The sequence below is a fragment of the Hibiscus syriacus genome, unplaced genomic scaffold (genome assembly GCF_006381635.1).
Source record: "Hibiscus syriacus cultivar Baekdansim isolate YM2019G1 unplaced genomic scaffold, ASM638163v2 tig00110833_pilon, whole genome shotgun sequence".
Classification (NCBI taxonomy): domain Eukaryota; kingdom Viridiplantae; phylum Streptophyta; class Magnoliopsida; order Malvales; family Malvaceae; genus Hibiscus; species Hibiscus syriacus.
In genome coordinates, this window is record NW_024062884.1 from 1,735,054 (window position 1) to 1,747,276 (window position 12,223).

The 12,223-nt window shown below is 36.2% G+C and overlaps 1 protein-coding gene across 1 annotated transcript; it reads left to right on the forward strand.

The window, feature by feature from the left end:
• Positions 1–3,093: 3,093 nt before the first annotated feature.
• LOC120143152 lies at positions 3,094–4,306 on the forward strand. Its single transcript, XM_039157545.1, has 3 exons — positions 3,094–3,163; positions 3,252–3,425; positions 4,047–4,306. The coding sequence occupies exons 1-3, from the start codon at positions 3,094–3,096 to the stop codon at positions 4,304–4,306; spliced, it is 504 nt and encodes a 167-aa protein (XP_039013476.1).
• Positions 4,307–12,223: the final 7,917 nt, after the last annotated feature.

Sequence of the window (12,223 nt, forward strand, 5' to 3'; positions counted from 1 at the left end):
TTTAACTATTAATAAGATTATAAATCATTAAAAGATCATTAAAAAGTGTCTTTAGAAAATATTTTTTAATATTGTTTTATAAATGGATCAATCAATCATTAAAAGATTATAAAATCAATCATTCAATTTTAAAATTTTATAATTGAGTCATTTAGTTAATCTAAAAAGTCCAAAAAAAATATTTTTAGGTTTTAGGCTTCTCGAAGATCGGGGACTTCGTTTGACGAATTGAAGAATGCAGAGGCTATATTGGTGAGATGAAGAATATATTTGAGACGGAGGCCATTTGAGGGTGGACGGTGTAGGTTGAGGTTCAAGAAACTTAAAAGTTTTTGAGTGATTTCATTACTCTTGAGAGAGATTCTCGTAAAACTATTCCGATGAATTGAATGAGATTGAAGTGAATCTTATGGTAAAATTTGAAGTTCATTGGCCATCGTATATAACAATTGATGACTATCGATGCAGACCTAATTGTTACAATCAATTAATCGATTCCATTATTATAATCAATTAATTGACTTAATTGTAACACACTCAATGAGTCTTAATACTTTTTCTACAATAAAATGTTCTAAGTTAAAAAACTGTATAATATTTAATGGCCAATGAGTTATTTGTAACAAATCAATTAATTGATTGATTTATAGACATTATTTGTAATCAAATGACTCATTCGTAATCTTACTAATGATTCAAGGATGTATAGTGTAATTGACCATCGAAAGCAATTGTCTCAAAGTATTCTTAAACCTATGATCTTCTAGATGTTATAACAACTATATCAACTAAATATTTTTTATTAAGCTAAGGTAATTATAAAGTAGTATATGTTCTAAATACTCACAATCATTTGATAATGAACGCTCAATCACCTTACTGCAGCCGCTGGTGCTCGAACTTGTGACCTCTAAGAACAACAACGATTCCTTTAACTACATAGGTAAGCAGTGGCGAAACTTGGTGATAAAGTTTGGGGGCCAACTTAAAACTTTAAAATATTTGGAAGTTTAAATTAAAATTTTCAAAAAGTTTGAAGGGTTTAATTTATATTTTCCCCCAAAAATATTAGTGTGTAACTAAATCTTTTGAAATTTTGAAATGCTTAATAAGATTTCTTTTTAATTATGGGAGGCTATTTAATTAAGAAAATTAAAAAAAATAAAGTTTAATATGTTTTTTTTTAAAATAGGGTACCAAATTATTATTATTTTTAAATTTAAAGGGTCTAAATTATAATTTTTAAAATTTTAGGGGTCGTGACCCTCACTAGCCCTGCTTTTGTTCTGTCACTGGAAGTTGGTTCGTGCTATATCAGCTAAATGTTGAATTAAAATTCAATAGATGAATTTATAATGTAGACGTCATGAAAAATTAATATAAATTAGCTGACCCTTATTCTCATATGTAATGGGGTAAGGGAGAGGTAAGATAGTAGGTTGCCTCCAACACCAGGTTAAGAGCAGCTTCCGTGTAGACCTCCATATATGTAAAGGTTAATAACTTAACATTTATTAGGTTTTATCTATTCAAACTTTTAACTCTAATATAATTATTATGTTTAAGTAAAAAATAATTTAAAGCAATAAGATATCTATTATTTTTAAATTTGAATAGTTCAAATTATAATAAAATTGTGATTTAAGATGGGTCTAATAATTTAATATTTTGTGAAATTTATCTATTATAATAATAAATAATACATAAAAATACAATTTTGTATAGTTTAAAATGGATATAAATTTGTATTTTCGTTTTTACTCATTTTTATTTAGTTTTAATTTAATAATATTTTTTTAGGTTCAAATGTGAAATAATAAAAATATATTATTTATTGACATAAATAATATGAACTATTATGGATATCCATAAACATTGGGAGAGATAAACCATCACTTTTATTTAAAATAAACCATTTATATATATTTCATGCTTATCATTATTTATCCTTTTATATACTTTTATCATTATAATTTACCATTTACCATTTACATTTATTTTTATTTTAAATTGCAATAATATTTAATTTATTTTTAAAAAATTAACAAAAGCTTTGAATATTCAAAAATATAAAGGAAATATTAAGGTGTCGTTAATATTTATTTATATTAATGTCTGATACGATTAAAACACTATGTGTTATCACCAAAATTAAATAGAGTTTTATATGATATATACTTACGGAATTTAATAATTCTTTAAATTCCTTGATGAAAAGTCTATCAAGAGTGAAATTTCATATTCTTTATTAAATTATTTATCATATAATATTTTCTTTTTGGGTTTGATTTCAACTTTCGTTTTCAGGTGTGATTGGTCAGTAAGTTAAAAAAAAAATGTCGACCGGACCGGTAGGAAGGATTTCGGTTCAAGATATAGAGAAGGTAAGATTTTTTACCTTGTTCTTTACCATTGAAGATCAATTATCTACAGTAAATTGTATGCTTATGTGTTCATTTTGGTGTTTTCTTTTTTGCCTTTAAGAAAACTTAGGTTTCTTGCTAAATTATTACTTTATGTCGGGTTTAGTTAAGTAGAGACGACGCATAAATCTATGTTAGTAGAACGAATTTATAAAAAAACAATTAGAGGGAAAAACTAGATTGGTAATAGAAAATATGAAGAAAAAAATCGAAATATATGATAATTTAAAATTTTCAGAGACGACTGACTCCACCAACCCTTATTCGATCTATCTTAGAATGGAGTCGTGCAGTTATTATGGACGGATTGAATTTTATGGAAGTGTTATTCATTCTATATGCTCGACCAGTAGTGTCTGCGTCTGCTTTATACCATGAAGAGGAAACTTAGGGTGTATGTTGTCTAGGATGGTTAAGGCTGATTTTAGCCAGCGACGGATGCAAAGCATGGTTAGGGTGGGTACTAGAATCCGGAATTTTCTTATATTAGTTGTTTATTTTACTATTTATGTTCACTTTGAAATTTTATTTGTGCTCACCCTATATGAACAAATTCAATAACTAATATATGTGTTTTCACGTATAAAAATATTTTTGGATCCGCCACTAAATTTAGCATTACATGTGAATTCAGGTTCAAAACCTTATAGAAAGATGTCTTAAGCTCTACATGACGGAGAAGGAAGTTGAGAAAACTCTGCTAGCTCAGGCCAAAATTCTGCCTTCCTTTACTAAATTTGGTACCAAAATGTCCAAATATTTTATTACATAACGTCAATATTGTTTTTTTTTTAAATTTCTTCTTACACAAAAATTTTCATGCCTCAGTATGGGAAAAACTTGAACAAGAGAATGAAGAATTCTTCAGGGCTTATTACATGAGATTGATGGTGAAGCAACAAATAATAGAGTTCAACCAGATGCTGCAGCAACATGTGCAACTCATGCATCAAATTTATCCTACTGGAGTTTGCCCTAATAATGGACCTCACTTGTCACATGGTAAGATCTTTTTTCTTTTTTTACTAAATTTCCCAGTCTTTTATCTTTCTTGCGTTTCACTCCTTGATTTTTAGCATGTAGTCATCTATTTACAATATGGTTGTTTGCAATTGTTGGTTGTTACTGCTACTAATTATCAGGTTGTAGTAGTCAGTGGCAGAACTCGGTGATAGAGTTTGGGGTGCAACTTAAAATTTTTAAATTTTTTGAAGGGTTTAGTCTACATCTTTTCTAAAATAATTGGGGTCTAACCAAAATTTTTAAAAATTTGAGAGACTTAATGAGATCTTTCTTATGTTATGTTTTAGAAGGTGTCGTGCTTGTTTTGTATAAATAGTTAGATATTTAATAAAATTTCTTGATGTTTATCATTTGAAATTTAATGGATTCTACCCTAAACACTAGACCTTAAACACTCAACTTTTTTTCTTTTACAATTCTATTTCTTTTAATCAAAACTTGTAAATAGGGTCTAGTTTTCATATTTGTCCTAAGGTGACCAAAATCTCATAAATGGGTTTGCTAATTATCTAGCTCCCCTTAGTTTAGTTGCTGAAGCCTAAACTTGGGCTAGTCGAAGTTTTTAACATTTGTCCTACTGATTTAGCTTTCCTCTCGCAGTGCCACCGAGCTCATCCGGCTATGCCGATGGGAATAAGGGAAAAGCACCGAAAGAAGAGAACATGCAGCAAGGCATGAGGTCCAACTTGCCTAATGTATTCGGTAATAGTAGTGGTTCATCTTTGAACACTGAACACCATGCCGGCAGGTTTGATGATCCATCAGCCATGGTTTCAACTCAGAGTGCAAACATGGGTCTAATGCAAAATGGGAAAATGGATGCCCACAATTTAGAGGGATCGAGTCATGATTTTTTATAGAAAAGAATACCTCTGCAAAGGCAATGATTGTTAGTTTCATAGAGGGTATATATTTATTTAATTTTGGAATTTGCTTCGGTGGATTCTTTTGAGGATCGGGTACTTCATAAGTAAGGATGATCCTTCCAATTCAGTTTACTCCGTTTGTAATTGCCATGATTTGAACTTGTGTCTTTGCTTAAGGGATTTAGTGTCTCATTCTACTAAATTACTAGCGAGACTAGTTTTTTTCCCATTTGCTTAGATATTCAAAAAAACTCGTATTATTATTATTGTTTTTATTGGTATTATTATTATTATTATTATTGATAATGTCATTATTTTAATGATTTGCTTCACATTTAATGTTTTTTATTTTGGTTTAATATACAAATAACCTAATTTATACTTGCAATACTTTTGACGCATAAAGAAATTTTCGTTAAAATTAGGTGGTTAATGTTTTATCTATTACACTTTTAGGTGTATGATGCTGTTAAAAAGAATAGCTAAGTGACAAGTGTCACGTTTAGATTTTTAAATAATGTTTTATTTTAAAAAATAAAAAAAATATAAACGTGACATGTCATTTAATGTTTTTTAAATAGTAGACACCTAAAAATATGACGGATAAAACCAACAACTTCTATTTGTACATAATGTCTCTTTGTGCAAAGATTCGAAATGTTTCACTTGCAAGGCATGTCTTTACTTCAATGGAGGGTTATGGGATTAAACCAGCAACTTCTATTTTCAATTCCTTCATACATGCTTGCTTGTCTTCGAATGATCCGTTAACGGCATCGAGCTTGTTCGAGATAATGGAGAGTTCAGATAGCTGCGAACCGAACGACGAGACTTATGAGACCTTCATAACAGGGTTTTCGAGTTCGGGAAATGTCGATGCCACGAAAAGCTGGTATTCGGCTAAAAAGGCTTCCCGTTGTCGTGCTAAAGCTTACGAAATCAACCTATGATCTGTTGGTCGCGGGGTATCGAAGAGCCGGGCTTTCTCAGCGATTAGATCGTTTGATTAAGGATATGGAATCGGCCGGAGTTCGATAACATCCTAGTCGGAAAAAACCGATTCTTGCCTCGACGGTGCATTTACACTTGATTTAGGATTTGTGCTTCCTCGATGAACAATGCTGCATTGCGGAACATGTTTTTCGATATTGGGAGGAATTACCATATGGTGACTTTCGTTTAATTGTTTGCATCAGATATAGCACTGGAGCATTGGTTGAAGTTCAGTTGTCTTTCTTCTCAAGATGAATATCAGGGCACGAAGAACTTCATTGAACCACTCGAGTCGAAACCGTCGTAAGTATTTGCCGATACCGAGAGAAATTCGAGACATGTTATCCGTTTTCGACATCGAAACGACGATAACCTTGCTTAAATCTGTTTGTTGGGTGATTTGATTTGTTCATTTGAACTAAATATGTGAGTTATATCGACTGATCATTAACTGCATTCTACATGTTTTCAGTTTTCATGGTTGAGGTTTTGACATATATGGTTTGTAACCCCCTAGACCCGGCCTATGCGTTTTGACTAAGTCTAGTGGATCACATTATGATTATTAAAGACATTTTTCGAAACCGTTATTCCATCAATATAAAATCACATTATAAATAACATGAAATTATAAACAAATTATACTATCAAAATCTAACTCGTAAATATAGTACCAATAAATAATAATTTAATTTAAAACACGTCTTCAAATTCAATATCACAATAAACCGAGCAGTATTAGCAAAAGAGTTATCATTATAAAATCCGATATTTTAAAATAAGGTCCATGTCACCAAAATAAAGTCAACTTGCCAGATAAAAACATTACAATTTGATTTACTTCAAGAGATATGTTGATCCTCCAAGTGCTCGAACCAAGGTATCTAACCAACAGTATCTGAAAGGGGAAAACATTTTCAAAAGGTGAGCTAGGCTCAGTGTGTCCCAACATTTCCATAAAATCACCATAGGTACAAATCATAGTCCAGTAATCTCACAAATTCGTAAAAGAGTTTAACTTTTTGAAAATCATAGTTTAAACCCTTTTTCTGGTACACCATCAGTAGTTCCCAAAAGTATTTTCCATATAGCTTACTTTATGCACATAGCAAAAAGAAAGCCGACTTAAGGATAGGCTATGAAGCTTGTATCCTTAAGCCCAAGTCAATAAGTCCATATAGCTTACCCTAAGCACACAGTAAAGGAAAGCCGACCTAATGATACATCTTGGGGCCCTCAAGAGTCACATTAGGCCCAGTTAGCTTGATCAGAGCTATTCCATCGTATTTCAATTCCAAAATTCAATTGCACCGTGACATAAATTCCATAAATCCAAAAACATGGTAATCATATACCATTTCAAAACAAAAATTAGATAGCAGCCATATTCCATAAATTGTCACATTAAATTGGTGCATCCATAAAACAATAGCCATTGAATTCGGTGTACCACATATTAAAACCAATAAAACAGTTCAATAATAAGTAGGGAACACACCTCGACAATAGGTTCAAATAGCAAATTTACTGATTGCTGGTTTCACCACGCTCTGCTACAATTTTCGAACGGGTGAATACTGGCACACGTGGTTTAACTGATCTAGAAGAGCTGGGTCGAGCTTTCGTACGATCAGGAGAGTCTCTTGTACCTTCAAACAATAATATTTATCAGTCTCAAATCCTATTTAATTGTTCAAAGCTAGTCTTCTTAAGTATATAAGCATTTTTCGAGTTTGACTATCAATTTGGGGTATTTCGAGTCTGAATTTGGCCAAACGGATTGCGGAAACGAAATCAGGACGTCGAAAAATATAAAGTATGACTTTTCGGAAATTCAGATTCTTGGTCAAAGTCAAAGTCAACCACTTTGACCGTCGATTTGGAGACCTTCGGGTTTGAATTTGGCGAAACGGACTGCGGAAATGGATTTGGCATGTTGAAAACTATCAGGATAGGTATACTCGGAAAAGATTTACGGTCGTTTAAGGGTCGGTCAAAGCCATTTTAAGTTTTAGTCAAAGAAAGTCAACGGTCAACGGTCGGGTCGGGTCAACGGTCGGGTCGGGTCAACAGTCGGGTCGGGTCAACCCGGTTCAGACCAGTCAAACCGATTTAGACCGGTCAAACCGGTTCGAACCGGTTCAAAACTGGTCAAACCGGTTTTCCAGCAGCTCACTCTCCCTGCGGCGGCGCGTGCGGCGCGTGAACAGTGCCACGGTGTCGGAAAATTCTCGGAAAAATTTCTAAAAATTATTTTGAGCGATTTCGAGATACTTACAACGATCGGTTCAAATTTTTGAACGGCGGAGAGCTCGTATTTCAACTCGGCCGAATCTTTGACTGCTCCACATCCTCACGCGCCGCCGTCGATGGCAAACAAGGTTGACACCGGCGGACTCGCAACGACACAAGGAACACGATGATGCAGGAGGTGTCGTAAACGGAACAACGATCGGCGGTGAATTTAAGTTTTTCCCGGCGATAGAGCTAAAAAAAACGACGATGCTTTGACTGAAAATTCCCGACGTTTGGCAACGTTTCACTTCAATTAATTTGAAGGGTTTGTTCCTCGCTTGATGATGAACACAACGGTGGTTTCAATTTTACGATTGGACGTCGAACGGCGTCGGAATCGGACTTGGAAGTAAGGGTACGGGAGGAGAAAAACTTAAGCAATTTAACATTTGTGGTTTCTGATTTGAAACCAGAAACACGCTTAAATCACCAAAGCTACCGACACTTTTAGGATAAATTTAGGGCTTGGTCCCTGAATTTCCTTTAACTCTAAAACAAGCTCCAAGTTTTAAAATATTTCAATTTAGTCCCAAAAAATTTACCAATTTTCACAATTAACCTCCAATTTCAATTTAATATTATTCTAAATTTTTCCGGGTTGTTACAATTCTCCCCCTCTACAAGAAATTTCATCCTCGAAATTTACCTTATGAAAATAGATGAGGAAATTGAGTCTCCATTAACTCCAATGTCTCCCAAGTAGCTTCTGAGGGGCTACGATTACTCCACTAAACTTTGACCATTGGAATACGCCTATTCCGAAGAACTCGCTCATCTCTTTCTAAGATCTGAATGGGCTCCTCTTCATATGACAAATCAGGTCTCAGCTCTACTTCTTCAACCTGAATAATGTGACTTGGATCTGGATAGTATCTCCTCAACATTGATACATGAAAGACATCATGAATACGACTTAGCTCAGAAGGCAACTCAAGCTGATATGCAACAGGTCCTACCCTCTTCAAGATACGAAATGGTCCAATAAATCTTGGACTCAATTTACCCTTACGCCCAAATCTCAATACTTTCTTCCAGGGTGAAACTTTCAAAAAGACCTGATCTCCAACCTCAAATTGTATATCTTTAACTTCTCTGATCTGCATAAGACTTTTGCCTATCAAATGCCTCTTTCAAACGGTCACTTATCAATCTGACTGTGTCCTCCGTCTCTCGCACTAACTCAGGTCCCAACGTTTTCCTATCACGCAACTCAGTCCAACAGATCGGAGTGCGACATTTACGCCCATAGAGTGCTTCATAGGGTGCCATACGAATGCTGGTCTGATAACTGTTATTGTAAGCAAATTCAGCCAAAGGCAAAAATTTCTCCCAGCTACCATGAAAATCGATTACGCAACCCCGCAACATATCCTCAAGTATCTGAATCACTCTCTCAGAGTGACCATCAGTTTGTGGGTGAAAGGATGTGCTATAATCCAATCTTGTTCCCAAAGCCGTATGTATCGCCTTCCAAAATCTCGAAGTAAATCTCGGATCTCGATCAGAAATAATAGACAATGGAACACCATGCAATCTAACAATCTCTGAAATATACAATCTTGCCAGCTTGTCCAAAGTATAATTTACTCGCACAGGAATGAAGTGAGCTGACTTTGTAAGTCTGTCAACAATCACCCAAACTGAATCTTTTTTTCCGAAGGAGTCATAGGCAAGCTAGTAACAAAATCCATAGTAATACGCTCCCATTTCCATTCAGGAATCTTAATAGGCTGTAACAAACCTGATGGATGTTGATGTTCTGCCTTAACTTGTTGACAAGTCAAACACTTCGCTACAAAATTTGAGATGTCCTTCTTCATGCCGATCCAATGATACCTCTCTCTCAAATTCCAATACATCTTATCTCCACCGGGGTGCATAACATATGGACTACTATGAGCCTCAGTAAGGATAGTCTGTCTCAACTCAGCATCATCAGGCACACAATACCGACCTTTGAAGCATAGAACTTCATCCCGGTCAAGGGCGTAATCTGAGCTTGTCCCCTGCTCTACTTGCTCAAAGATGGGAAACAAGGAGCTATCAAAGGGCTGCTTAGCCTTGATCTCATCAACCAAGGTCGGCTTAACTTGCAATTCTGCTAACAAAGTGCCATCATCATATAAATTCATCCTGGCCATTAAAGATCTCAACTCCGATACCTTCTTTCGACTCGAAGCATCCGCTACAATGTTAGCTTTACCAGGGTGATAATCAATCACACAATCATAATCCTTCAGAAGCTCTAGCCAGCGCCGTTGTCTCAAATTAAGCTCCTTCTGGGTCAGGAGATACTTTAAGCTCTTATGATCCGTGAAAATATAACACTTCTCTCCATAAAGATAGTGTCTCCAAATCTTCAAGGCAAAAATCACTGCTGCTAACTCCAAATCGTGAGTAGGATAATTACACTCATGAGGTCGCAGCTGACGGGATGCATAAGCCACCACTTTACCTTCCTGCATTAAAACACAACCAAGTCCTAAGTGTGAAGCATCACTATACACTGTAAAATCCTTCCCGGACTCTGGTTGAATCAACACCGATGCTTGAGTCAAAACCGCCTTTAATTTCTCAAAGCTCTCATGTTGTGCCTCGCCCCAGTCAAACGGCACTTTCTTCCTTAACAACCTTGTCAAAGGAGAAGCAATGATCGAGAAGCCCTCAACAAAACGTTGATAATAACCAGCCAAGCCCAAGAAACTGCGGATCTCAAATACGTTCTTAGGTCGTTTCCAATTCATAATAGCCTCTATCTTGCTGGGATCGACCTGAACACCTCACGCAGAAATAATATGCCCCAGAAACGACACTTCTTGAAGCCAAAATTCACACTTGCTTAGTTTGGCATATAGACGATGCTCTCTCAAAGTCCGCAGAACGATCTTCAAATGCTCGTCATGCTCTGCCTCAGTACGAGAATAGATCAGAATATCGTCAATGAAGACCACCACAAATTGATCCAAATATGGTCGGAACACCCGATTCATCAAATCCATGAAAGCTGCAGGAGCGTTCGTCAAACCAAAAGGCATCACTAAGAATTCATAATGACCATATCTAGTGCGAATAGCCGTTTTTGCAATATCTGATCCTTTAACTTTCAATTGATAATACCCCGAACGAAGATCAATCTTAGAGAATACAGTAGCTCCTCGCAATTGATCAAATAAATCATCAATCCTGGGTAGTGGGTATTTATTCTTGACCGTCATCTTGTTCAATTTCCGATAGTCAATACATAATCTTAGCGACCCATCCTTCTTTTTCACGAACAGAACTGGGGCTCCCCATGGTGAAGTACTATGTCGGATAAATCCTCGATCGAATAATTCTTGCAATTGGACTTTCAACTCTTTAAGTTCCCTTGGAGCCATACGATAAGGTGCCATAGAAATAGGTGACGATCCCGGATAAGTCTCAATCTCGAACTCTACCTCTCTATCAGGAGGTAACCCAGGCAACTCCTCCGGAAAAACATCAGGAAACTCGCTAACTGTACGAATCTCCTCGATCGTGGACAATGCACCCTTGGTGTTCAAAATACAAGCAATGAAGGTCTCATATCCCTTCCGGATCATACGATCAATTTCCATCGCTGAAACTATATTGGAGAGATAGCCGCGACGTTCACCAATTAACACAACGGTCCGGCCATCAAAAGTTTTCAGAGTAGCTCTCTTGTGCTCGCAATCTAGATTTACTTTGTGTTTAGTCAACCAATCCATCCCAAGAATTAGATCGAACTCCTCTAAAGAATTTCTCCATGTACCTCAAGAGGACAATGCCGAAATACTTTATTTACTAATACCGCTTGTCCTACTGGACTCGTAACTGTAATAGTATTTTCAGTGTTCTCAATTGAAATCTGAAGGTTTCGTGATACCGAGCTCGATACATAGGAGTGAGTGGAGCCATTATACGATAATGCAAAGTATGGGATAGAATAACTAGTAAATGTACATTCAATAACCTCCGGTTTATCTATGTTCTCCCGACATCTAGTGGCATAACCCAAAGTTGGCTGTCTAGCCTCAGAAGCTGTTGGCCCTTTATTTTGATGAGGTCGGGCTCTACTTTCTGTCCTGGACGCTGATTCTTGAGTCTTTCCTTGACTACGATCTCTAATTGGGGTCTGTACTGTAATCTGAGAACGCACAGGAGTCTGAGTAGTGGTATGCTCAAACAAAGTTAGCTGAGGTCAATCCCTCCGATAATGACCACTAGATCCACACTGATATCAAAGACCCATCTTCTTACGACACTCTCCTGTGTGTTGTTTACCACAATACTCACAAAGGAGTCCATGATAATACGACGAGAAACCGTCTCGACTGCCAATTAACGATGAGGATGCTGCAGGCCTAAAACGTGTATTGCTTCTCCGAGGGGCCAAAGTACGAGTCCTCTTCCCGGACTGTGCTGATGACTCAATATTAGTCGCTACTATGATCGGTGTAGTCATGCCAATACCTGTGGCAGAAGGCATATTCATTGGGGTCGTAGGAGCAGGATCACCTAACGGAGGTGGGGGATCTACTCGTATCCCATCGATCGGGTCTGCAAATCTAGCCACTCGATCTCGTCCACGGCTAGTTTGACGACCACGTCTAGCACTAATTT